The sequence below is a fragment of the Branchiostoma floridae genome, chromosome 6 (genome assembly GCF_000003815.2).
Source record: "Branchiostoma floridae strain S238N-H82 chromosome 6, Bfl_VNyyK, whole genome shotgun sequence".
NCBI lineage: Eukaryota > Metazoa > Chordata > Leptocardii > Amphioxiformes > Branchiostomatidae > Branchiostoma > Branchiostoma floridae.
The window spans coordinates 6,044,354-6,071,817 of NC_049984.1; the positions used below are offsets into that span (position 1 = coordinate 6,044,354).

The following is a 27,464-nucleotide window of genomic DNA, read 5'->3' on the forward strand; positions in this document are numbered from 1 at the left end:
CCAGTAAACTGTTCCTCAGGTAACAAGAACGTCTTCACATCTGCGGAGATCCAGCTGCACCTGTCCCGGCGGCTGGCCTACCACCTGCTGCAGATGTACATCCCCTCCACCTCCATCGTCATCATGTCCTGGGTCTCCTTCTGGATCGACGCAGGCGCGGTGCCGGCCCGGGTGTGCCTGGGCGTCACCACCGTCCTGACCATGACGGCGCAGAGTTCGCGCGCTGCAGGGATGGCTGAGGTATGTTTGCTTGTACATGATGATGATGGTGCAATGGCCTAGTGGGTAGAGTGTTCGCCTTGCATTCGGTCATGAGTTCGATCCCCGGCCGAGTCATACCAAAGACTTTAAGAATGGCACATACTGCTTTCTCTGCTTAGCACTCATCAGCATTAGGGAAAGAGTATGGAAGTTGAACACACACCACTACCAGTAGACTATCCCACTGCTGTAGTGATTGCACAAAAGCTGTGTGGCCCAGGGCTACTGAAACGGAGATGGGCGCCGCCCTAAACGCCATCAGGCGCGGGAAGGAACTTTAACTTTTTTAACTTTAACATGATGATAATGATGTACTGCATATATATCTGACGTAGCTCACCAGGTTTGTGCTGAAGAGTACAAGCTGCCCATATAGTAAGGTTCTTTAGGCACAACCAGGGGGTACTTACTTCCAACGTTTTCGGTGTCTGTCAGACACCATCATTAGGGTTAGAATGGCTGGATACGATTCTTGCTGCTACGTAGAGCCGATGTTGGTGGCGCTGCAGCAGCGAGAATGCCGTCCCACAAGGTCGTCAGTTTGTATCCCCCCTGATGAAGTTATTTGCAGAAGTACAAGCTGTCTATCGCATTCCACTCCAGATGCGAGTGTTATTTTCTGATAGATGATTTTTTGGGGGGATACAAATGCACCCGACTTTCGCAAAGTTATGTCATGTGTCTTTTCAATGATAATCCTTTTCTACATCCAAGTGCCCCCATACGGACCCGCTTCAAATGTACTGCACTGTATATGGTTTTGTCCGCATAGCCGACTTCCGTCACACTTTCTCGCTAACGGTAGCAGGGATAGACTTGAAAAAAAACCCAGTAAAGTGACTTTCTCACATTTAGGGTGATGCAAAAAGGTTTAAAGACGATCGTATCTTGGAATAGGGAGTCAAAATAACGCTGATTTAGTCCCATTGTCATTACTTATAGTTGTAGGAACCATAATCATCTTCCAGCCAACCAGAAACCAGATTCAGTGTACTTTCGGAAGTACGAAGGAAAATGAAAAAGTGGTGAGCGTCACCCGGAACGAACCTACATAAATCACATTTCTGCACAATTACATTTACTATGATATCCTTTACTAATGTTCACCAAATGTAGAACGATTGTCGCTAATTGTTTGAGTTATGCCGCTCATTTCAGGGCTAGGCTCCGATTTCCCTACGTAATTGAATTGATAATAAGATTTTCCAGATAGATTTTGTGGCTACTGGAAAGATTATGGAGGAAACCGAACAATGTATCATCCAGAAAACACTACCGGAAAAGAGAATTACAGCTCAATTGCTTTGGCATTTACAACGACCACGCAATGCTATTGTTATCTAGTAAATGGTAAAATCATTTGTATTACTTCCTGACTGTCATCGGTGGGAACACAATTATGGCTACTCTTTACCGATTACTTGAATTTATAGTACGATTTTCCAGATCGACTCTGTGGCTTCTGGAAAGATTATGGGGGAAACAGAACAATGTATCATTCAGAGCACTTTATAACCCTGTACAAAGAAGCATTTGCAACGATCATACAATGCTATTGTTATCTAATAAATGGTAAAGTCTTTAATAATTTCCCGACTGTTATCTGTGGGAACACAATTATGGCTACGTTACCATCTACATCGATGATGGTTAGACATCCAGGTAATAAAATACGCCGTCACTCAAGAACTGGATACGATTTTGGAAACGGTCAGACGTTTCGGCTAACATAACTGTCTTTCGTCAGTGACACTGACGTTATATTTTAGTGTCACTGTTATCTGAAACGTCTGACCGTTTCCAAAATCGTACCCAGTTGGTTGAGTAACTGCTTTTTGGTGTATATTTACCATCTTACATCTTACATCTTACATCTTCCCCAGGTAGGCTTTAGGGCCTGTCAGTTGAGAGCATCGTCTCTTCCACTCTTCCCGATCATGGAAGATCCCCTCCTCTTCCAGTCTAACTAGTCTGCCCAGTCTGTACTTTGTCAGTATCTCCTGTATGTTGTCCCTCCATCTCTTTCTGGGTCTGCCTAAGGGGTGCTTGCCCTTTGGTTTGTACTGGAGAGCTATCTTCGGGATTCTTCCCTCATCCATTCCCTCCACATGTCCACATTTACCATACAAATATATGTTGTCTATAAAGCTACCATTCTTTCTTATTCCAGGTTTCTTACGTCCGGGCGCTCGACGTCTGGATAGTCGTGTGCCAACTTTTTGTGTTCTCAGCTCTGATTGAGTACGCCGTCGTCAACTTCGTTTTCAGGTTCGGAGCGGTCTTTTCCAGACGGCGGCCGAGCACAGCAAATGGCAAGGTAATGCTTATACCCCTTTTCCACTAGGACGACCCCCTCGCCGCGCTCTCTCTGCAACCTGAAATTTGACAGATCGCTCAACGAATTGTATAGAAAAGAAACGAATCTTTTAACGATTTGTGAGTTTTGCAGTCCTTTCAGTCACACTTTTACATTTTGTATGATATACCTAGTATGGAATCGAAGGTTACACACATCCGTTTATGCCACAGAGAGAGCGCAGAGCGATCGCCGTCTAGTGGAAAGAGGGCCTTATCAATAAATATTTGATGCTCACAGTTTGTCACCAATCGTTGGAGGTTTTAGTAGGCCTTACAGCACTAGAGTATATATAGACTAAACTCGTATGATGAAACATCTGGCTTATCTAACGTTTAAGTCGTCAAAAAGTTGGCAAAAGTTTTCCTATCGAGGAAAAAGGATGACCGCAATTTTCTGCACAAAGCGGGCCATGCCCAAAAGTTCAATATTTCGATGGTAAAAGTAATCACCGACGATCAGAGCCAGACAGAATAATGGAAAACGCAATTAAGAGCCAGTGGCCCTTTTGAGACGTTGTTGAACTTGGACTTCATGGTATATAGAGCGGCGAAACCACCACTTAAAATCCTGCAAGCATGCTGACGCAGACGAGGTACAGTGGGGAAGAAAGTTTCCAAATTGGTCGACGGTGTAATTGCCTTTTTTTATCGAAGTGTCGCTGTTCAGAAATATAAACTACTAAAAGGGTGATCCATCATCCATAATCGCTCAGCTGCCAGTGTTAGTGACCTCGTCTCTACCAGTCTAACTACGCTGGCTGTAGAGAGAATGATTTGCCAGGGGAGTTTGACCACTATAGGGTTTCATTTTCCCACACACTCAGCCTACGCAATGCCCGGCTACATTCTTATGTACTTATCGCCATCTCTTAGAAACTAAGTAGCGAAGTTATCCATCTATTGCTTTGCGAGTGGACCATGACAGGGCTGGAAAAGACGGTCCCAAGAATGTGACAGAACTTGTCCATCACGACATTTTACCCTTGTAATACCGCCGCCTTACTCTCCTGACCAATTAGTCGCCCTGTTTTGATAGAATTCTATTCAAACCTCTTTGATAGAATACTATCCATAACCCCTTAGGTAGGCCTAGTGGGCGGTTGCCAGTGGCCATAAGAGCTGCAGCAAAGTGCCTCTGGTCCTGTGGTGGATCATGCCACACAACCCATTTAGCGTTTTGTCTAGTGTGGAACTTAGAGCATTAAATACGTAGAGGATATGGTCATATTAGCCTAAGTGAAAAGAAAAAAGGATATTACCTCCGTGAATAATTTCTCCAGGCTGGTACATTGAAGGATAATTATTATTATAGAAGTTTATTTGCAAGTTCGCGCCCGAGGGCTAATTGCAAGTACATGGTATACACATAGTGACAATGGACAGTCATAAACAATATTCTAATCTAATACTAGTGTTGGCTATTTCTAAACAGGTTGGGTTCGACTTCTTTTTTGGAAGCAGAGGGAGACGAAAAGCCCCACATTTTCTAAAATTTGTGGGTTCTGCGATTTCAAGAGAAAAGTGGCTTTCTGTTCGTCTGTCAATGTGGGGAAGTTGGGATAATACTTTGTGACTTCTCTAAACAGAGTGATTCTTTCGGTTTCGTTGAATGAACATTTGGAAATGATACATTGTTGCAGAACCAAAGTGGTTTACCTATCAACGTTTCTGTAGTATTCTAGTAACGAAACTTTGACAGGAATATACCTTCACAATGCCAAAAAGAAATATATAAGCCGTTATCTTCAATGCATGCACAATCAACCTTGCATAGGTTCTACTACACTATAGAAACCACCCTACTGTGAAATTGAGGAACCTAAACTGTCATCGCTTCCTCTATATAACTTTCACTGTTTCCCCTGCACCTAGGAGTCTTGCGGGAAGTCTGATGACGTGGCAGCTGTGAAGATTCTGGAACCGAAGTCCAAACCGGAGGGCACCACGGGGAAGGAGACGGCTCAGACCATAGACAACTGCTGCCGCGTCGCCTTCCCGTCAACGTTCGTCATATTCAACGCTGCGTACTGGTCCCTGTATCAGCTTTTATGACTTACGACGGCATGAACGGCCGAAAGGGCTTGGCCGCCTGCTATAGAACTTTATATTGTACCGGACATGTTATTGAAACGTACTTTAGCCGCGAGGCTGAAAAGTTTTACATGAATGATTAACCATTCATTCATTCATTCTATAGCGAACATTGGCACTGCCAGTGTTGAACACTATGTATACAGTATCCTTTAGTCCTGGACGACTCAGTCGTATACAGGACCATATCTGCGATACAACAAGAGAATGTGGCCACTTCGAGGCTATGTGGCCTTTTGTCTCCGTACATGTACATGTAAGATCGAGTTACTATTCGGATCGCTGCCAAAGCACCGCCAGGATGGTGTGTACTAAAGGTTTCTGCCAATTCTGGTAAACAAAACAGTTACGACAGTGCTGTTTTTACCGTTTGAGAAACCATCCCAAGTATCAACGTGCATGGACAAGTGATTTTTTCTTGTGCGTCAAAACCGTTTCGAAAATTTAGTAAACTATAGTAAAGTAGCTATTATGACAACCTTCTGTATTCAGACCGCTATTCAAATTGTACAGGAACCCCACAACTTGCATGTTGTAGGAGTAATGAAACTGAGACGTATATGTGCAGATTTACCCAATGAGGCTGGTCCTCTGCTTGTCATCCTTCAAGTTCGTATAAAACTGTGACTACAGACATTTAGTGCACCGAAATATGTAGGGTTTATGTAGTATAGATAGATGATATAGCAGCCGTATATCCATCGGGAAAATAAAACCTTGAAGACTTCATAAAAACCTTAAGTGACGACGATAAAACGTTCCGCCTGCCAGGCGCCGCGGGGTAACGATTGCTTCCCTTCCGCTGAGAAATACGAAGATATGGCCTTGGGCGAAATAAGCATATCCGGCGCCATTCGAGAAACGGGAAATTGAGAAACGTACATTGGAGACAACCTGTCAGTTCTGTAAAATGAACGGTCTTATCTGAGCTTGGACGTTCGTCTGAATATAACCCTTAACGGATTTCAAATGTTATTGCAATCATTTACAACAGCTGTCGGGTCGCCAGAAATTGATCTTACCCAACATTTATGATATTCCAATTTGAGATCAAGGGTGGTACAGATCCAGTTTATGTCGCACCGAGTGAGATAGCACAACAATAGTCATATAGTGGAGTAAGAGACAGACCGTTTGTAAACCGACATTTGTGACAGAATTGTGGCGAAAAACTGTTAAGGAAGATACTATCCAATGTAATATTTCAGAAAACGCTATTGATGACGTATAAGTTATGTACCTATCTGTTTCGATAACGTTATCATACGTACCATAGTATACGGTAGTGAAGTTAAGTTAACTACTAGTACGTGACTACGTTTGTCTGTGTTTGTCCCGTTGAACGTTTTATAACGTTACATGCACAGTGTACAGAACAAGTTTCCATGAAATGAACAGAGTTCGTCTAAGAACCTGAACATTGGACACAGGTACGACCGTACGTAATGCAATTTCATAAGCAGAACGTGTAGAAGTGTATCAATAAAGGAATGTCGGATAAGCGAAAAGGACCTTCATTTTAAACATTTACTACGACCAACTGGTAGAAATGATCATCTGTAGAAATGCCTGGGGCATATTGCAGTAATGAACGTGGGGAGTACTTACACAATTTAGTTACCGTAGTAGAAAATTAAGTTTAACAAAATTACACTATTGTACACAGGATGGCATATCTATGATAAAGATTGATAAACTAAACAACTGCATAACTTTCGTCGTACCAACCGGCCTTCCTTTGGCATTTGACCTACTTTCCTGCCTGACGCGCACTGACCTTATCGACGCGTGACGTCATGACCGGGTCAAAGGTGCCCTGAAATCGATACCCTACCGTCCAGTTGTTTGCACTTTTCAGTTATAATTCAAACAAAATTAAAGCCTAATGCCTGACGTCATTTAGCAAAGTTTTTCCAACCAAATTTACCCATTTACAGCGCCCTCTGGCGTTGCTCAACAGTACTACAGAAGTGGAATTGACCATTACGAACGTCCGAAGGAGAATAAAATTGCTTTGTCGATCTGAAGTAAAATCTCCCTATTGGTTATATAAATATTACAACTTTGTCCTATTAGCATGATGAATAGCTGAGTGCTATATCAAAGGCAGTGAGGTCGAGTTCAACAGTCATACCTGCCCAAGGGACCACCTCTTCAAGCCGACCACCTGGTCATTACGACCGTATTTTAACTCGTATTTGACAGCATCAATACAACCCTGTCAGTATACTACTTATATTGTGCTAATATATGACAGGGTTTCATCTGCAGCAAGGGAATCTTTATTTCAGCATTTTACACTAAGCCAGAAGCAGCTTACACACAAAACTGCCCATACCACCAAATAAAAGTCTTTCTTTTTTTGTGAAAGGCAACTACCAATTCCTACATGTCTCTGAACTCACCATATGCCCAGTGTAGCATCATATGATGTTCAATATCTTTTCTCATATTTCTATATCTAATTATATAAACTACATAAACTAGATTCCAACATCTATGTACTTGACAAGTCAGTAACACTGTATGATTATCTATTGGACTTCATGTATATCTAGTCTGGGAGAAACAGTTAATAAGTTTGAAGTGATTAACTGGTGCAAATACAGAAGTAGAGAAGTCAAAGCACACAGAGGAGTCTATCACTTCTGAATAAGATTCTTTCTCCAAAACTTAGTTTCAGGTTTGGGTTTTGCCAACATATTTTCATAGCCCATGAGATGGTTATAGTACTTGGGAACCTCAAACCACAGCTTGTTGACATACATGGGTTCCTTGTCCAGGTAAAATGAGGTGAACTTCCCCTTCAGGGTTTTCCTGATCCTTTCATCGACAGGTGTGATCTGTTCAGGTGTGAACTGAAACCTTCTGTCTCCAATCCCCTTGTTGAACTTGATGGCGGTGTACAAGTTCTGGTCCTGCCTGTAGTACAGCCTCAGAACAAACCGGGAGGTCAGCTTGTCTACTGACCAGGGGATGGCTAAGATGATTGCTATCGTGCCAGCCATAGCCACTGTGAACATTGCATTACTGAGCTCAGCATACTGGTGAACTCCATTGGTGAACAGTGACACCATAGTGATCACACTCATGCCGTAGAGGCCGATCTTGCCTGCCATGAGTACTGGCACAACTTTGGACTCAAACACAATCTTGCCAAAGGTCTTTTCTTCCTCCTCAATCTTTTGTCTAATCTTTGCGAGTTTTCTTAAGAAGGTTTCTTTCTCCTTGCCACGTGGCCCATGGCCCGTCTGTGCAGACAGCCCCCTGGATGGGCTATGGATAGTACTACTACTAGTGGTCACATGTAAAGTAGACACACGTAGCACACAGCCATGGGAAAATGCGGCACCATAGAAGTATCTTTTAGGCAAGAAGTATGCTTGTCTGATGGTAGAAACTAATAACCGCATGGTGAACGCTGAGACCAAGCTTGAGATGGGATGGTCCACAACAAGGCATCCGGATACTAGCTTTGTACGCTGTGAAAATAAAGACATTTATTGAAGGTTATTACCAAGATAGCTTTGATGACGTTTTGATGAAGCTCACGAAAACTTTGCCCAACATCTATTGCATTAAATTATGCTCTCAACGAAACAGCCTACTGGGTGATAAAAGTGATCACACCTATTATTATATTACATCGAATCACTGCATTCTACAAGTTGATTTGCAGTCAAACACGACCTTTTTGAAGGGCTAACAAATCATAAGATACCTTGTTTTGCCACATTTGATGCTATCATTGTACGCAAATGCAAGTTAGTAGAACTATTTATCTGGAGATGTTCCGGACAGCAGGGTGAAACGTAGGTCAGAGGGGGAGGGGTGCATCCTAAAAAGTACCGCCATTTGGTAAGATACTCTCTCACAGAACTTTTCGTATAAAAAGCAGATTCATAGTGATGGGAACGTACCTTTCCTGTGTTTCTATACCTTCTACTTGTCCTGTATGTCACCCTGGAGACGTAAATACGTGTTCTTCACCATTTCATCCGCACACGGACGGCCATGCTGCTCCTCACCTTTGACCCGAATCAGCTGTTCAGGAGGAGTATACCATATTACGGAAAGGGGGATTTTATAAACATATTATGTAGTAAAATATCGTAATAAATCCTATATGAACTGCCTATAAATTTGTTAAACTATTTAGAAGAATTGAAGTCAACGTTTGATAAAGATTCATACTTGATAATAAGTTAAAACCCTATTATGAGAAGTGATATACCAACCCTTCGTAAATAGTCGCATCGTCCTCAGTGATCATGGCGTCGAAGAAAGGCTCGGATAAGTACTCGGTGCTCCTTCCGACCTACAACGAGCGGGATAACCTGCCCCTCATCGTGTGGCTGCTCGTCAGGGCGTTCCAGGAAAGGTAGGGCCTTTGTGTGTCTTTAGATTTGCGAAATTCGCCGTCTTCTTAGCGGGTGGGGAGGCCGGACTGAGCATCGCGACCGCACGAATTTTGCTGATGTGGCATCTTGTACCGTTAGAAAATTGCATCACTCTCTCTGTACTACATGTATATCTTCTGTATAAAATGAATAGTATTTCCAGTTACAACTATTCTGATTATCTTAAATCAGCAATGTCGCTAAGCTTTGATATCCAGATTTTTGTTCTAATCTTAAATAAATTAAAGTCAATGTAAAGTTAATGACCCGTACTTATTTTTCTTGCAACCATGAACTTCTGTTCTTCTATTTCACTTTTTTTTTCACTTCATATTCTGTAAGGTGTTGTAAGTGAGGATAACATCACTCACATCTAACTCATCAATTCTCCATTCTTCCTCCAGTTTTGGTCCATCATCTATCTATTTAATCTTATGACGGGTGGGTGGCCCCTACAACATGTATCTATCTATGTCTATATATCTACAGAGTAATGGCCAAAAAATTCCATCATGTTTCTCTTGTTGTTTTCCAGTGGCCATGACTTTGAGATTATAGTGATAGACGACGGCAGCCCAGATGGTACTCTGGAGGTGGCTCAGCAGCTGGAAAAGATCTATGGCAAGGACAAGATTGTAAGTACAGTTTACCCTGAAAATGAAATATATTGTACACCCATATGTAGTCCCATATCTCAAAGTAGGCAGGAACTCATGGGCCAAAACAATCTCCATTTGCCACATAGTGTTTGCACAACTGTGTGGTCCATGGGCAATACAAGTAGAGTTGGGCATTGCCCTACACACCAAATGGTGTAGGGCCTTTTTTTACTAGGGGATGGACTTTATTCGCAACCTACTTAAGAAATCAGAGTTGCAAAGTTGTTTAATACTAATCTCTTTAAACAATCAGCAGTATGGTTGACAAGATTACTATTCCTAACCAAAGACAAGCTTAGCACTACTGTTTTCACTGATCCCATATTGTAAATATAGTGTCGTATTGCAATACTGTCCAAACAATTATATGCCATACATAAATTAAATACATGAAATTATTTTTTCAGGTGCTAAGACCAAGAGCGAAGAAGCTAGGACTAGGTAAGTACAACATACTCAGGTAAAAGAATCAAGGCATATTTTCCAACTGATGTAGAGCTATGAAGTCTGAAAAGGCTTTGCCTGTATATATCATGAAAAGTTTGTGGTATTTGTATTTGTTACTATATGGATGGATGGGCTACTTTGGCAATATGGTATTATATTATAGAAAGCATAAGTTTGAGTCAGAAAAAGGGTGAAACTATTTTTTTTTACTTTTGTCCTTTACCTGCAGGGACTGCCTACATCCATGGCATGAAGCATGCTACAGGCAACTACATCATCATCATGGATGCCGATCTCTCTCACCATGTAAGTTTTTTTTACAAATCACAGTCAGGAAGATGTTTCAAATGAAAGCTTTAACTGGAAATACAAAATAATATATATGGCAAATGAAATGGGGCAACAGAATACAAATAACTTCCTGGTAGTCTCAGGAACATCTTATCAGTAACTAATAAAATACTATCCTGTTCTTACCTCAGAATTGGTTCACTGGTGAAAGCAATGGTGCAGAAGCAGGACATACCATCATGTTAAATCGTGTCTTGAATATGAATAACTCATGATACTGATAGTGATGTTTGTATTCCCTCTGCAGCCAAAGTTCATTCCAGAATTCATCAGGTGAGTTTCTGAAATTTACTAAACAAAACACTGAGCAATTCATCCATAAGATGAGACATTGAAATAGCTGTCTGTATTATTTCTTATTTCATTTGAGAAATTTGAAACAGTATGAGACAATTCATTAGAAGGAACTTCTGAATATGGAAGAGGGCATTTACTGGTAATAGTAACAGTAATAGTCTCCAATATTTGATTATACTGCTGTGAGGGTCCCTGATGTTGGCGGATAGTAGTTGGCAAGTCTTTACACCATACTTTCAAGTGGCTCTGCCCAGTGGATCTATACTGGTGAGGCTACACACCTTTATTAAGGCTTTATGTCCTTCCTAACACATAATAACCAACATTTCCTTGTTCTGCCATGACTTATACATGTTCATGTATCTTGTCTTCCAGCAAACAACAGGAGAAAAACTATGACGTAGTGTCCGGGACCAGATACAGGGGAAGTGGGGGTGTCTATGGATGGGACCTCAAGAGGAAACTTATCAGGTGTGTGTACAGAATACTGTGGGATGAATCGCACATGGGCATGAAGACCATGGCTATAGAGACATTTGATTTTGATCTTATCCTGCTTAATTAGTCAGTACAGATTATTGGATGTTCTAAAGATATTTGGAAAGGTATGACTGGTACATAAAATCTGAACCTGAATTGGTCAACTTGCATGATAGCTGTTCAGCAGAACACTGAAGATTTTCAGACATGTTGCTGTGTGTAAGTCTGTATGCAAGTGACTTCAATTATGCAATATAATGCTTTAGAACTGAATTTTCTTTATATGCAGCCGAGGCGCCAACTACCTGACTCAGGTCCTGTTGCGGCCAGGAGCATCTGACTTGACTGGTAGTTTCAGGTAAGATTTGAGTGTAAATGTTGCTACATGAAGCAATAAACTGTTCCTTGGACTCGCAGTAATGTTTAGCTGAACCTCTCATATCTGTATGCCAATACATTGCTGTGTTGATGAATTTCAGTCCTCCCAGGTTTTCCCTGTGTATGTTAAATTGGGTGGACAATTTTTAGTTTTTGCAACATTGTACATCCTTTGTACTGTTTTTGTAGAATACATTTGTATATAAAAACATAATGTATAAATTTCCAGAATTCAATATTAGAAGAGTTGTGAAAAACAACCTATTTCACGCATCCCTTCTGCAGTGTCCCCCCTGCATGGTCTGTACTGTACTTATGTACGTGAAGACACAGAGAAACCAGAGTGGGACATATACTTTGTACGTGTACACTGTCAATGCAGGTCAAACAAAACCAGACCAGACAAATTTGACTATGTTGGGTTACAAGGGAAGCATACCATTTATCAGCATTTTCACTTCCCCCTCTGGTTTGTTTGTTTGTTTGTCTGGTAGGCTCTATAAGAAAGCCGTGCTGGAGAAGTTGGTGGAGAGCTGCGTGTCCAAGGGCTATGTCTTCCAGATGGAGATGATCGTGCGGGCCAGACAGCTGGGCTTTACTATAGGAGAGGTGGGTCACCACTTAGGCTTAGATCACACTTCCAAACCGGGGCCCGGCCGGGATGTTTTAAGAAACGAAAAATTTAAATGTATACCTAGAAATATACACAAATTATGCCCCTGAATCTTATGTTGACATTTTGTGTATTTTGGTGTCTTCTATATCATTATTTTCCCTCCCGAAAACTCCACGGCTGGGCCCTGGTTTGGAAATGTGACCTAGGCCTTAGTGCCCTAGTACTGGGGCTTACATTTGTTACCTGTAATTTGATACCTCAGCATTGGTGCCACCTCAATTCACATCCTTTGCCAATTCAATACTAAAGCTTCCCTATTGATCATCATTTATTCATTCAAGCCCCTAAAGGTGCACTCTCACCGGACGTGGGGCATACTTGCAGCATTGCTGTGTTCGTTCACTGCGTCACTGTTTTGTTATTTTCTCTGATTTTTTATAATTCAGATATTGCGTAATATGTAAAAGTATGACATAGAAGACGACAAAATACCCAGCAAGTAAGAAAATTTGTTGAGTATCTTCCGAACCCAGCAATGCCGCAAGTGCGCCTCTTTAGTCTGGTCTCCTTCCCCTGACAAGAGCCAGTCACTCCAAATTAATCCCCTACCTTCATACCTGAAGTCAAAGCACACAGATCACTCCTCACAGCATAAAGCTGAATCACGCAGTCAACATAACACAAAAGTTTGGAACCTTGATTTTGATTAGTCATATCTCCATTGTTGCTTAATCATTCATTTGAAAGCTTATATTTATCATCCATTATGATGGCACCCCATTTCCTGTGATCTTACATTTGATGGGTTGTGCACCAGGGCTGATAATGTGAACTATTCATTCCTGAAAAGAGTCAAAAGTGCCAAAATTTCCTACAATCATATGTCTATTTTTTGTAATTTTTTGATGATGGGTAATGTTTCACTAGGAAGCTTGTCTATTGTTCTTTGAAATGATGATCATTGATAACACTATGCTGCCAAGAAACTTTGTGCCATTTTGGTTTTGTGACCCACCAGATATTCAGCCCTGGTGCTTGGTTTGGGGCTTTGGTGGGTTGACAGGTTAGCTAATGAGAGATAACTTGGACAGCCATGATTACTGTGAAATTAACATCACAGTCAGTACTACTATTACTAATACCAAACTACAGCAGCATCGAAACTTAGATAATTATGGCAGCACTGTACACCATGTTAGGGAGGGTAATTAAATAATCGATGTTAAACATTGAAAAGTCTAGGTTTTATCGTAATATATGTCAAAGTATTGTTGGTCTGTGCATCAAGTAAACTGGCAATGGAAAGGGGGGATAATGTAACTAAAAAATTGACAGCTGGCTAAACTTGGATAATTGTACAAAATGCAGCCTCACCAAGATAGGTCAATATGGTATTGGCCTGTATTGATATTTTTCTTCTCTTAAAACAGCACACAGATGCTTGTAATCATTCACTCAGGCAGTTACATGTCAGGCCATTAAACATACATCTGAAGAATGTGTTCCCGCCATGTTAATCAATATAACACAACATGGCTGCAACCATTATTGACACGTTCTCGGCACACAAGTCAACGACCGCTCTACTTTTGGGCAGCTGGTTCGCAGCAAGCACACCTGTGGCTCCAGAGAAAATTGATTGCAAGGCTAGGTGGGGTATAATTGCGGGGGAACTGCACTGAGGGGTATCGGTGTTACTGTGGATGTTACATAGAAATGACAGATGTAACAATTATATTTCTCCAGTACGTCCTGTGAAGAATTTGTCAGCTGAGGTCCATTATTAGGAAATGACACCATAAAGGAATGACTTGTAGGGCTGGGTATCGGTACAGCGTACCGCCGTACCGGTGCAAAACCGTTTTTTCTTATTGGACCGGTCCAGAAAAACCGGAACTGAAAAAATTAGGTGGACCGGTTGTTGTACCGATTAGAAAATTATCAGATTATTTTATCAGGCATTCACACGTTTTGGCGCTTGCAGGTGGAAGAAAATAACAAGAGTGAAATAGAGTAGAGTTTATATTAATTTCTACCAAGTTTTACAGCCAATCGTACAGGTGCAGTTAGCGTTGTATGATTTTAAAATGTCAGTGTAAGTCTAATACTCCACCAAACAGATTTCTTTGTATTGAAATGGACCATTGGTATGAGTCATACTGCATCAGGTCCAGGTTCAGGACCTGATCTTTTGGACCTGAACCGGACCTGAATTTTCTGTACCGGTACCCACCCCTAATGACTTGGCATTTACAGGAAATGGTTTGTCTTGCAGGTCCCCATCACGTTTGTTGACAGGGTGTATGGAGAGTCCAAACTGGGCGGGAACGAGGTCATCTCTTTTGCTAAAGGTCTTCTGTACCTGTTTGCCACTACGTAAGGCTGTAGAGTAATTTCACTTTTGGATATTACGTAAAAACAGCCTTCTTGTTTTTAGCATTGTTGTAGACATTTTATCATAGCTGATGGAGGATTCTGTAATTGAAGTCACATTGCTGTGCTTCACACATTTGTGCCTTGGTCCATTGATTGACAATGCCTTTATACTAAGGACCATCTGACCTTCAAGTCTTAAGTCATGAACGATTACATGTACAAGTAAGACCATTCTTGGTATGCATAAGGCATGCACATCTGAGACAAAATTAAAGACTCAACCTGTGCATAAAAGCTCCATCTTGTGGAGAGTATGAAGTTTGCATAGTCAAGCTGATTTTGTTTTACTTTGCCAAGGTCATGATTCTGTACAATTTGTCTAGCACATTCGTATTGATTATTGTGCAATGCTACAGATGGTAAAGTTTGAAATTCTGTATGGTGCTATCAAGAAATGCAGGCATAATAATGTCAAGATGGGATAAGTAGCAAATTGTGGTCTTAATTTTTATGTACTTCGAACTATAAGTGAACATTCCTCCTTATCTCCAAAATGTATGACTTTGTTGCTGCAAAGATTCTAAGATATATTTGTCCAATGATGAAATGTGGCTAATTACTCGATTACCGTTAAGTACTTTTTGTTAAATAAGTTCTAAGATTTTTTATCATCACCTGTAATACCTACGTTTCTCAGATATAAACATTAACGTGTTACTGTATTGGACTTAATTCAACAAATTGCTGCAGTACAATTTGCAAATTCTTTGTTAGCAACAATGTAACAAAGCATTTGTTTTTATTTTCTTGATCGTTAAGGCAGGTGAATTTCATTGAATAATGCAAAACCTACTTTGAATGCCTGTCTTGTCCTTATTGTGTGAATCCATTACGATGTACATATTCAGCATTTAGCTCTTGGTGTCTTTGCTTTTCTTTGATGTATACAAAACTGTGTGGCAGGGTTGTGTTGGCTGATGGCAGCTTGCGTTTTGGGAGGTGCATGTATCCCTCAGGACTGTACAGTTTGATGTCTGACTTTGTATCAGAAAAGCTTTTTTACACCCCAAACTACACAGCACATACACAGCATTTGTGACAAAGGTCATACAGTGGAATTCTAAATCCCAGAGGTGCAACAGTATAGCCTTAAGAGACTGGAATGCCAAGGCTTAAAAAAAAACTCATTTACACTGATGTGGTTTTGAAGTCAAGTTCAGCAGGTTGTCATACTTCACATGACAATTTACTGGCACTTCACACAACGTATAGCAGATGGTGTGACATTACCACACTAGTTATACTCGATGGGATGTACCCTGATGCCGCCCTGCAGAGATTTCTCTCGATAGGATTACGGTAGAGATTGCCAAGTCAGAGGATGAAGTGAGAAGGTTGTATTTCAGGATTGCCATCTCTGACACTGATGATGACACCAGGGAAAGATTGTCTTCAGACTGATATACTGTATCCCTCCAGGGAAACATTACAGGCAGAAATAGTGCCATAAGGAGGGATTTAGTTCAAAACTTCGACCTCAATGCCTTCTTCACTTAGCTAATATGGCACTATTTTGGCAGCCAGTGGCTTGTGGTCCTCGGAGAAAAATACCTTTCAGCTGTAAACTTATTTGAATCCTCTCGGGCAATTTCAGAATCTCATATTTGTAACAGATTTCATGGATCGTATGCCAGTGCCATGGGCGTGTGTCATTGCAATAAATGCAGTAAGTTCCCGATGCGCCCAAAATCTAGGTCATTTGTGGCAGTGCCTCCCTAATGGCATGCCATTTTTCTCTGCAATAAGGCTCAAAGATGTCCCTGCTGAAAATTGTTTATTGTCCAAAAGACTTGGCATAGTCATTAGAAATAGCTTTATTGGAGGGATAATGGTAGCGGGATTACATTTTGATGGGGATGCTGTGATTGCATGGGCTTCATGGAGAATGGCTTTCAGGCTTGGGGTGGAAAGGCCTATTTCATCACATGTGGATATGAAGTGGTGGGTATATCCGAGTGCTTACTATTATAGTAGGCTAGCGGACACGGGATTGAGAGTTCAGGGGTTTGATTCCTCAGATATATGTACTGTGACAGTCCTTAATGGGAAAGATACTTTACATGACCTTGAAGATTCACCCAGAGGTTTGGGACCTAACTTTCAAGTTGGTTAGAGAGGTAAAAAGGGGCATGTGGTAAAAAGAGACTGATGGGCTTTGCCTATGATACAATACCTTGCCCAAGACAAACCACTATTGTCTCAAAAATGCTATGGGAAGTCACATTTACCTTCAAGTTTGTACATATCAAGCATTTATACAAAGACTGAACATTGCATATTATAACTGAATGTAAAGTAGCAAAGTCATCAAGATTCTATAATATATAGATCGTTAACTACAAGGCCATTTGTGGCTACTTAAAACAATGATGCATTTTATACATATGATATAGCCCAGTTATGACAGTGATCTGAAATGAACATTTGCCCTCTCTTGCAAGTGTTTATCTTTGTCAGTCCCATCCCCAGAGGTACTTCAGGTATTGGGTATTGGGTTCAATCTAGACTTTTACCAGTATCTCTTTGGGACGTGTCCACAACTATTAATAAAGACAACTTTGGCACAAGAAAGAGACAAGAAATGCCAACACTTTATCAAACCTATACAACACCTGTTACATGATATGCCATAATTTTGGGGCTGGTAAAGAAAATTCTTGAATGCAGGACAAAACTCTGCTGAGATAACCCCAAGTTATATTGTATCATCAATCACTGAAGAGCTTGAGAATCTTAATAGTCAAATAGATCTTACTTAAAACAGTATTCAATGTTTGAGAACCATACATACCAAATAGCGGCACCAAGACTGCACTGGCTGCCTTATAGATCGCCTCACCATGTGCAATCAAATGCTAACAGTTTAATAATTGATGTCCAAGAAAAGTAAATTCAAAAACTAGTTAGAGTACATAGAGTGCAAAATTGACTCTTTCAATCATTCATTAGATAGCTACAGTAACTCTCTTTAAGAGTTAATGGTCTTCTGTAAACTTTAAAACACATTTAATGCAACATGAAAGTTTTATACCTTAACAAAATTGCAATCAAAGCAAAGCATAACCTTAAAGCCAGCTGCAACGACGCTTGTATATTGCGATGCCAAACAGCAATTACTCAAGTAACTGGATATGATTTTGGAAGTTGCTTGAGTAATTGCTATTTGGCATATCTTATTACCTGGATTATAACCTTCATTGATGTATGTTGCAATGTTTTGGACAACTAATGTTAGAAGAATGAACAAACCAACAAACTTGGTGAACTAACCGTTTTACATCCAACAACTTTCTGTAGAATGCTGGCCACTTGTGTATATCTATCAAATGGTAAAGGCACATCTCCAACTGTTACAAGCTGTCTGCAACCCTGCTGGTGGTGAGAGAGCAGGCTGAAGGGTGCTTCTCCACAAGCTCAAGAATGCTGAGGGCATACCATCTGGCTGGACACAGACTTCTCTGGATGGAGAAAAGAAATTTTGATTGTCATTTGTCAATTTTGATTTTTCCACAGGGCTGTCTCCAGCTCAAGATTTCTGTATGTAAAAAATAAAGTAGGATAATGGAGCCAGTTGAATGCAGACCAATCTTTGGGGTCTTGAATATGCAGTCTTTTTAATAAAGGTTTTCTTACATTCGCCAATAATATATTTAATGAGGAATATGAGTTAGCACAATAAGTATTTTGATAGATGCCAAGTTTTGTTTCCCTCAATAAATGGAAAGCTTTCAATGAACAACTGTATAAACAGTACCCTGACGCTGTTGGAGCTGCTAAGTCTAAGTAAGATGCCTTCAGAGCTTTGAGATACAACTACATAATAAGGAGCAATACATGAAACAACTTGGGACAAATTTGACATAAAAGGAAATATAATTCTTTAAATCCTCTCCCTTGTATATGTGGTCATAATGTTTAATGCCACTTCAACACCTAACTCAGACAAATAGCCATTCAGTACAAAGGCTAGTCATTAGGATAGCCTTCAGGTTACAAGCAAACGGATACCCAATCTATCTTAATGTGGAGTCAGTTGTTAGTTTAGGCGCTTTAGGACAAAAAGAAGTCACACATGCCAGAGGTAATACTATCCATGTACATTCAAGAATATTGACAATGCTCTAAGTTAGTAAAGAATGAAATTTGCATAACCTACAAAGTCATTTAATCAATACATGTGCCTCCAACCGAAAACGTCAGACTTGAATGTGCTCAATGGCAAAGGAATTAGGGATGTGGAATTATGTTTGTGAAACTCCCGGTCACACAAAGGTTGTTATATTGAAAAGTCTGACAGAACATTTTGAATGCAAATTCCTTGGAGGAAAATGACAATGTGATCTGTCACTACATGCATTCCTGTCGGGTCAGAAGTCTCATGTGCTTGCCGATTCCCCACAGACATCAATTTAGTTTTCATCTGACTGTGCTGCTCTCAGAAGGGACCGGGTTGTCACTGATGGATTAGGTTCATACTACCTGAGTGTCCTTACCTTGATCCATGGAGTAAGGTGCATACAGGTGTGGGACTTGAAGGGTGCCAGCTGAGACAAGCAGTCCACGAAGGTGGAAGGTGATAAATGGGCATTCTGTGGCAATTGTTGGAAAAGATTACAATTATACGGTTTGGTGTTGCGCACATGTCTTGTCTGACAATACATGATTGTCTATTGGCAGTCATATCATACATAGCCTTGCATGTATTCACCACAGCACAACACATTTTATGTTTGAAAACAAAATAATGAAAACTGAGGATTACAATTTTAAAGGCTTTCTAGCAGCTACAGCTTCATCATCAACAACATAATCCTTGCCAAATTCCTGTTTTATCAATATGCTTAGAACCTGCTAGACAATCATCCACCAGTGATCTCTTACCTTACTTGTAACTTCAAGTTGACACTGGTAATTGAACATAAATAATACACTTTACAATTGTCCCTGCGTGTACTTAGATGTCCTCAATCCCTTTCTCATTAATTGCACACTCACCCAGAGTCTGTGCACAAGTCTGGCTACCTCTGCTGTAAGCTCTGGCACATCTCCCAGCTTCTTCGAATCCTCGATGACTCCAAGGAGAAACCTGGAGCATGCACAGTGCACTTTGTTTTCATTAGCCTTAAGGCCATGACTTCAGTTGATTACATTGTAATGAAGTTTCATTGCTCTGTTAAGTAGCAGGTAAGCATTTTAACTTCCCAGAGGGATGAATTTGGCATTATGCCAATATAACCAAGAGCAATTCATGGCTAAATGAATCAGAAGTAAATAGTACGTTTGAACAGAACGTCTTGATAGCTACTTTCCTGGTTGAGATATGGTACTTTAAAGATCTTCTTCACTCAATAGCTTCAAACTCCTGAGGATACTGGATAAGCATCAAATTCATACAGCAATGTATACGTACCTGTCAGTGAATAATAGTATGCATACACACTTGGGACTACAGTGCAGTGCATAGATGAAAACATCCTGGACTAAAGTTGAATGGTAATTTTCAACACAAGAAATTAGGACTTACTCAAATTTTCTCTATCCAAGGAATGAGCAATCAACTGCTTCTGTGATGTAACATGTGAGCAATGGATTTAAGGTTGCAGAAAGTCATCCCCGTTTCTGTTGAGGGATGGTTGTGAACCATGTGAAGTAGTCTGAGTCCAAAATTCTTACTTTAAATTCTTACTTTAGCAATGGATTGCTCATTTCATTCTGGACAGTCAAAAATTTGGGTAAGTCCAATTTTTGTGCTGGAAATTACAGTACAATCTTGATCCAGAATAACTTCTACCAACACAGATGAACTTCCAAGTTAAGTTGTAAACACAATTCTAGAATAATTTTTTAACAACTCAACACTACACATACCTGTGACACATCCTGGCATACACCACATCCTTAGCAGATAGGGGGAGCAGGATATACTTCTGATGGGTGTTCCCCTCATCAACAGGTGTTGAAGCCAGAGGCAACTTAGTTGATTGCCTTTCTGCTGGACTTCCAGCCACTCCAACTGATATGTCCCCAGAAGTCAGAGCTTGAGCTTTTGATGATTCAGCATGTCTGACTTCCAATGTAGGTTTAATATTTGGGTCAGCATTTTCTTTCATCGAATCCAGGTCTGAAATGCCCAAGACTGTTTTCTCGTTGTAACTATCTGTGAGTGAACTATGTGCAGTGATGTCTGGTTGCTGTGGAACACTATGTAACCAAGACACCTGGCTACAAAGCTTGGTAAGATTCCTCAGATGGATGCTCCCCTTTGGTGTGGATTCAATGCTTGCATCTGGGCTCTTTGCAGTCTTTGGGACTTTTTTACTAACCAATCCCAAACCGATGACCAAATGTTTTTCATTTGGACATGCCATTGCTGAATTTGTTTCAGCTACAGCACAAGGCCTTGACTGGCTATATGCAGTAATGTTATTGCCTGAGTGTGCAACTGTTTGTCTGACAGTGTGCATTCCATGGCCAGTTCCTTCAACATCTAACTGCTCCTCTTTAGGTAGGTTGGTCAATTTTCCTGTGATGACTGGGTATGCCTCTCCTTCAGTAGGTTTATCCCTCTCAAAGTGGATTCTCTGTGTTGTGTCTACACACAGTTGCCGGGTGTGGTTCAAGAGTGACATTACTGCTACATCATTTCCTATGGGATGATCCTGTGTGCCTACGTACAACCTGCTTGTTGCGAGTGGTTTGTATGGGGAACCCTTCTCCTTATGCTGCCCGTGAACATGTGGATGTTTGATGACAGCGATGTACCCAAAGTCCTCAGCTTTTTCACACCGAACTTCACCTTGACTGGAGTTTGAAGTTGATTCATAGCAATGACTCTCAGCTATTGGGTCTGCCATTGTAACCTGTTTCTGTTTGGACTTGGGCGGTTTCATTGCTCCCTTCAAGCTGGATGGTTTGTTTGGGGCTGATTTGTTGACCTTGCTTGGAGGATGTGAGTACGAGTGATCACTTTTGATTGCAACTTTGCTGTCATTTTTTGCTGGATGAGAAAGAGATGAACAGTTGCTGTGATTTATGATATTATCTGTGGAAAATTGTCTCCTGGCTAATGGAATGTCTGTCTTTGTCATCTCCAACACTGTTTTGGACATCTGGACCAGCCTTTGTGAAGCTGATGGCAGGCAGCATTCCCTGGATTCCATCAAGGTTTTGGAGTTTCCATTATGATTGGTGATGTCATTCTTATCAGAGCTCTCTCTTTGAACGCAGTTAGGCTTCTGACCATTGTTAGGCTTGGATAGTATCAACTCTATCTGTAGCCTGCCATCTGTGCCCACCTGGCAAACTGAGGCTCTGCCCTGGTAAAACGTCAATTTCTGCTGATTGCTGCCATTATCTTTACCTGTTGCAGACAAAGGAGACCCTTGTAGGATGGTAGTCTTACCTGCACCAGTCTTAGCCATCTTAATGAAGACTGAATGTCTAGGACTGTTTCTGCTGCTTGGCACATCATTGTTCCCAACGGGACCTTGCGTGTAACGCACATCCGTCCCGTCCTGCTGGTTTGGCACCATTTCAGATTCTATACTGACTGACTGGGACAGATTTTCAGAACATTCTCTGCTGCTAGGGACTGTATTGCTTGTAGTGGAAAAACACTCTGGACAGCTACACAGCTTTCTCTTCTTCTTGGCCCTCTTTTGTTTTTTTGCCCCAACAACTGCCTCTACCTCTTTACCAAAGGCTTTCTTTTGGACCTTACTTGGTTGATGTAGCCTAGAGACTATGGAAGAAACTCCAAAGTGATTTGCCTCACAGCGGAGTAACTCATGCTCAGCAAAGTCTGGAGGCAACATGAGTTTTCCTGTCCTGAAGTAGTTTAAGATGTGACGAAACATCTCCCCGTCACCTCTGAGATGAAGCACACTATCCACACACTCAGGGATCCTAGACTGCCTGGCAGCTTCCGTTAGCATGTGTTTGCTTGCTGCATAACTCTGGTTTCCTACATAAACAGTCACTACTTCAGGTCCAAAGGAAGAACGGATAGTAGTGTCACCATTGTGTTCTACCACCCCATCTGTAGCAAGTGGAGTACATTGGCTTTTTTGGCTCTGTTTGACTGGATGAACAAAGAGAGACAACCTTTGAAAGTCTTCCACAGCAGAAACAAGTGCAGGGATATTGGAGACCTTCACTGCCTCACACATGTCACGGAAGTCAGACATCTCTTCAAGTAGCAGGAGCCTACTTACACCCAAGCACTGACTCGCCTGCATGAACACGTTTCCAGATCCATGGACGACAAGGCCCTTGCCATCCTTTGTGGGTGAAATTTCTAACCTCCCAAGATCTTGTGTGGAGTAGAATCTCTCCAATATTTCTATAGCCATAATGAAGATGGGAGGACAAATGTCCTGACCAATTTCATCAAGTTTGGACCCAGGTTTCTTTATATTTCTTTGAGTATTGCCATACTTTGCTTTGTCAGTGACTCCATATCTTCCTATCTCATCTATGGCTCTGTTGGCTTCTGAATGGTCTTGTGGAATCAGACCAACTCCATGGTGACAGGAGTTCAATATGTGCCTGAATTGATCATTGTTGCAATGGATAAAAGCATAGCCATTCTCTGTAAGCCAAACTAGAATCGAATTCTGCTTGAGTAGTGGATACTTTTGCAATGTAGCAATGTCTGTGAGGAATGGTCTGTCTGAATTCATCTCAGGGCACATTTCCAATCTCCTCCTGTACTTATCTTGTCCTATCCTAAGTCTTCTATCATTCAGTTTTTCTCCTGAGGAATTATTCCTTCTTGCCTTCTCTAGCTTTTCAACAAGGGACATGATGCCGTATGTTTCCCTGGCCTCGTGTATGAGCAGCTCGTGTTCATTGAACTGTGGGGGCAGCACTAACTCCCCAGTTGTTAAATAGTTCAACACGTGCTGAAACATTCTTCCGTCCCCCTCAACAAACAACACGTTAGTATCGGAACCATACCGGAATACGGCTTGGTGCAGCTTCGACTCTCTGTAACGTCCCACCACGCACTTGGGAACACTATACCACTGTCCTCCTACGTTTAGATGGATGTGATTGTGTCCGTCCAGCTCGGTTTGACCAACGGCTTCCATTTTCCTTCTCTTTCTCTCTATGGGGGCTTAGCTTGGTGGGCTTTTGTGAGCTGAAAATCAAAATGAAACCCACCTGTTAAGTCTGTAGTATACGAAACTAAATGTACGGTCAAGTTTATGCCCCCCTCCCCACTCCATAATCCCCACGAGCAGCTAGCCATTTAGGCATGTCACACAATTTAAGGAACAAACAAATGTCCTATAAAATTGATGATTCCCGATACAGGCTTATATTACATTCAATTTTACAAGCCAAGAGTTTATAAATAGAGTCTCTGAACTCTTCTGACCACCGCTTGATCAACAACAACTGTAGTCGGGAAGACCAAACTTACAGCACTCTTCATTCCAGGTTAAATTAATATCTTACCGCCCGCACTGAATCGAAAGTATAAACGTCTTTAATCTACCCTAGGATAACTTACCCCAATAATCTGACAGATGAAATTAGTCTTCTTGATCCAGGAAGGGACTAGATACGACAATTTCAGCAGTTAACATCAGACATCTTGTCGACCGCTGAAGTTCGCAGACGACAGTTCCGTGATCACGTGACATGTCCCACAACCTTGTTCTCGTTCCCAGAACATTGTTCCAGGTAGGCTGTATCGGCAAGTCCCTGATCATCATGTATCATATATGTCTAGAACGTTTGCTATTAACCCTCTCACTCCCAGTGACATTCTATGCACCAGACCGAGTTAGACAGGTGTGTACACCTGTTATTTGCTTTTCAAAGTTCACGAAGGTTCAGATGACGAAACAAATAGCATTGACGTTAGCTTTTCCAGCAGACAATATATTACAGACGTTTTTACTAATGCCTACACATGTGGCGTCCATTGTCAGCTTGTCAGCTATAAGCAAAGCGGGAGAACTGACGATCAGTGACAGATGTTCTAATGATACACATAACGTTTCACACAGTCTTACTCTACCGAGTTGTAGCATCAACAAAGTTCAGTTTCTACTGCATTCTATTGTTCATCATTACAGTCAAGTCCCTGTTACTTTGCCAAGTCTCTGATTTGATAAAGTTAGTGTAACGTATAGACTGCCTCTTCTCTTTTTTGCCTACAAGACAAAATCAATTGAATCTATATTGATTTTTAGTAAGAGACTCATTGAGTTGTGGGATAACGTTTAGTATATACATACCCACAGACCTCATCTATTCATCAACTTGCCGTTCAGATTTACGATAACGAGAGAATGTTGATTATCGTTTAATGATGACGAGACTACAGTTTGAACCTGAACATATTACGCCTCCCTTTGACTATAATTACTTCCTGTCGGTACTTCTGCCCAATCAGGAAATTGGCGTGTAAAGTGTGTGGCAGTGGTGAAAAGGGCCGTTTCGCTTAATGCGTTAGAACCCTAGCTATCGCGCTCTGCAGCATTAGTTGAATTGAAGTTCTACGGCTACATGGGGTATTGTACTGATGACACAGTGTAGGCTACAACCATAGCCACCAGAGTCTGCGGTGAAAAGGGCCGTTTCACCACGTGTGTGACCACAAAGCGACCAAGTAAAAGGATCTGAAATATCGCCCAACGAGTTTCACATATTGAGAAAAATTTTGTACATTTTTTGGCCTTTTTGTGGATTTTGCTGTTTTTTTACATTACAATTTTATGTCTTGCTCCAAGCATCATATTCCAACTATAAAATCAAGGGTAAAAAAACATATCATTTTTGGTTGCTGTACGATCGCAACGATTGCTGGCTGGTGAAAAGGGATATTACTAAGGAGAGCCATTTGGAGCATTATCAAGTCATTCATTATTCATTTATCTATTTGCAAAAAAAAAATACAAAGTGTAAAGTTGAATGATATGATAACACCGCACAGGACAGAGGAAGAAGCCAACTATTTCTCCTACAAGCCCTTCTCTTAACAAATACTGATTACAAGTTAAGCATCATGAAAGTGTTAACACTGATGAGACAACTAAGTAGGCCTTAAAATCTGTAAAGAAAGTTCGCCTACGGTGATTACATACAAGAGATTCAGACATGATCTGAAAAGCGGATTTGCAGCAACATCCACAGCTTGGCGTAGAGAAAAAGGAGATAAATCACTTCGCTCATAAATAATTCAATCTGCACATTAATCATTCTGTGTTTTGAAGCAGCCTAAATACTCAGATCTTGCGATACGAGACGTAATCGCACATCGATATTACATAATGTTCATTCTGATAAAAATCAACGTAATATGTTAGAGATACAGGAGGGTGACTTGATGAATTGTTAGCTTTTGGGGACGATTGTGGTATAAAGGATTGCCCAGCTGTGACAGTAGCGGAGATTAGGGTACGGTATGAGGCAGAAAATCTCTGAAAGTTTGATACATTGACCGTGAAACTTCCTTAGCCAATGGCGTCTAATTTCTTACAGGTGCACACCATGACAACCGTAATGCCTGCGGGAGTATTCAAACCCAACTCAGCTCAGGCGTTAGTCGAACGGGGACAGTTCCACTCTTCAAGTAGAGGTTATCCTACTTTCCAAGTAGAGGCTGTTTTTTAAACGTTTTTAGTCGTTTTTATCGGGCTTTCTACTTTCTACTTTGACAATACAAGATACAATACAAAATAGAAAGCCCTATAAAAACGGATAAAAAAAGGTAAAAAAAAAAACAGAGAGGAGATAGGCGCCGCCAGGGGACTACAATGCCTATTGATACAGCATGACATGTTGTGCTGCCCCTACGGCTGATTAATAAGCTATAGGATGATGATGATGATGAAAAAAAACAGCCGGAGTCTAACCTCTGCTTGGAGAGTAGGAATATCCCAACACTGGTCTGTGGTAAAGATATCGATGATTTATCTATAGTTGCTGAACAAGGACGTTTCTGTCATTATCATCTATCGTACGGTTGTAGAAACAGATACTATAGATGCCGACAAAGACGCATGGGTGTAATAATGTAACAATATTTCACGCGTCCCCACTCAGGTGAACTCAGGTGAGCAGGACACGCCTGTCGTGTTCAGGCATGTACGACACAGCATGTACATACCCAGTGCCACTTGAGATTGAAACCGCAGAAGTTCGTGGTAAATGTCATAATTAATCAGTTCTAATATTTCGCACATCTTCAAGGAAATGTCCATTTTCCTTTCTATAGCCCTTGAGTCATCATCAACGTCGTGAGGCGGGCCGGCATTGTTCTCTACACTTTTTTATCTGCTGCTGTCCGTTGTACCCCCTCTCATGTGCATCCCATCTCAGCAAGGTCTCGCTCTTGGGTCACACACCTGGGAAAGCACTGCTGCGCACAGGGGGTTAGTCCTCTATGTGTTCAAGCACCATACTCTAGATCTTTCCCATACGTCCTGAACGCTATTAAGACAGAGAAAACACTCAGTGATATTTTCTAAAAAAATCTTGACCTGGCCGGGGTCAAGTTGAACCCGCAAATACAAGGTGCGTGGCGTCATGTAGCATTGTGTTTAGAGTGTCTGGACCAGAACCGAGATATCCCGGGCTCGTATCTGATGTTGTGCCCTCGAGAAAGGCACTTAACGCGACTTTCCTCACTTAGCTCCTGTGGAAAAGACTGCCTAGCTTCATCTCTGTGATAGA

The 27,464-nt window shown here is 41.2% G+C and overlaps 4 protein-coding genes across 5 annotated transcripts in view; 2 read left to right on the top strand and 2 right to left on the bottom strand.

Moving 5' to 3' along the window:
* Positions 1-6,213, top strand: part of LOC118417881 (glycine receptor subunit alpha-1-like) — a 32,160-nt gene extending 25,947 nt beyond the window's left edge. Inside the window, exons 7-9 of the mRNA XM_035823632.1 lie at positions 20-240; positions 2,432-2,578; positions 4,492-6,213. Of these exons, the coding sequence (XP_035679525.1) occupies positions 20-240; positions 2,432-2,578; positions 4,492-4,671 (548 nt within the window). The 3' untranslated portion in view covers positions 4,672-6,213. The remainder of the gene's footprint in view (positions 1-19; positions 241-2,431; positions 2,579-4,491) is intronic.
* Positions 6,214-6,976: 763 nt separating this feature from the next.
* Positions 6,977-8,798, bottom strand: LOC118417882 (transmembrane protein 70, mitochondrial-like). The gene is made up of 2 exons (XM_035823633.1): positions 8,631-8,798; positions 6,977-8,192 (listed from the first exon to the last, which is right to left on the bottom strand). Exon 2 carries the CDS (start codon positions 8,121-8,123, stop codon positions 7,353-7,355), a length of 771 nt encoding a protein of 256 aa, XP_035679526.1. The 5' UTR covers positions 8,124-8,192; positions 8,631-8,798; the 3' UTR covers positions 6,977-7,352.
* A 137-nt stretch (positions 8,799-8,935) lies between these two features.
* On the top strand, positions 8,936-15,573 carry LOC118418332 (dolichol-phosphate mannosyltransferase subunit 1-like). Its single transcript, XM_035824207.1, has 9 exons — positions 8,936-9,091; positions 9,646-9,745; positions 10,177-10,210; positions 10,446-10,522; positions 10,815-10,840; positions 11,240-11,335; positions 11,634-11,702; positions 12,217-12,331; positions 14,614-15,573. Exons 1-9 carry the CDS (start codon positions 8,982-8,984, stop codon positions 14,716-14,718), a joined length of 732 nt encoding a protein of 243 aa, XP_035680100.1. The 5' UTR covers positions 8,936-8,981; the 3' UTR covers positions 14,719-15,573.
* A 3,661-nt stretch (positions 15,574-19,234) lies between these two features.
* Positions 19,235-24,705, bottom strand: LOC118418432. Of its 2 annotated transcripts, none has more exons than XM_035824332.1 (4): positions 24,292-24,705; positions 23,733-23,916; positions 19,770-19,860; positions 19,235-19,363 (listed from the first exon to the last, which is right to left on the bottom strand). In XM_035824332.1, the coding sequence occupies exons 2-4, from the start codon at positions 23,864-23,866 to the stop codon at positions 19,250-19,252; spliced, it is 339 nt and encodes a 112-aa protein (XP_035680225.1). In that variant the 5' UTR covers positions 23,867-23,916; positions 24,292-24,705; the 3' UTR covers positions 19,235-19,249. The 2 variants fall into 2 exon arrangements, with proteins under 2 accessions (XP_035680225.1, XP_035680224.1); XM_035824331.1 differs by having other exon boundaries at positions 20,643-23,916; positions 24,292-24,699.
* Between the last annotated feature and the right edge of the window lie 2,759 nt (positions 24,706-27,464).

Bases quoted from the DNA above. Each gene is read 5' to 3' on its own strand.
- LOC118417882 (XM_035823633.1), bottom strand. From the start codon at position 8,123: ATGCGGTTATTAGTTTCTACCATCAGACAAGCATACTTCTTGCCTAAA.
- LOC118418332 (XM_035824207.1), top strand. From the start codon at position 8,982: ATGGCGTCGAAGAAAGGCTCGGATAAGTACTCGGTGCTCCTTCCGACC. The intron at 9,092-9,645 runs GTAGGGCCTTTG...GTTGTTTTCCAG, and splicing joins GTCAGGGCGTTCCAGGAAAG to TGGCCATGACTTTGAGATTA. The intron at 12,332-14,613 runs GTGGGTCACCAC...TTTGTCTTGCAG, and splicing joins TGGGCTTTACTATAGGAGAG to GTCCCCATCACGTTTGTTGA.
- LOC118418432 (XM_035824331.1), bottom strand. From the start codon at position 23,866: ATGGAAGCCGTTGGTCAAACCGAGCTGGACGGACACAATCACATCCAT. The intron at 19,861-20,642 runs GTATGTGTAGTG...TGCATGCTCCAG, and splicing joins TATGCCAGGATGTGTCACAG to GTTTCTCCTTGGAGTCATCG. The intron at 19,364-19,769 runs GTGAGTGTGCAA...CAATTGCCACAG, and splicing joins GACTTGTGCACAGACTCTGG to AATGCCCATTTATCACCTTC.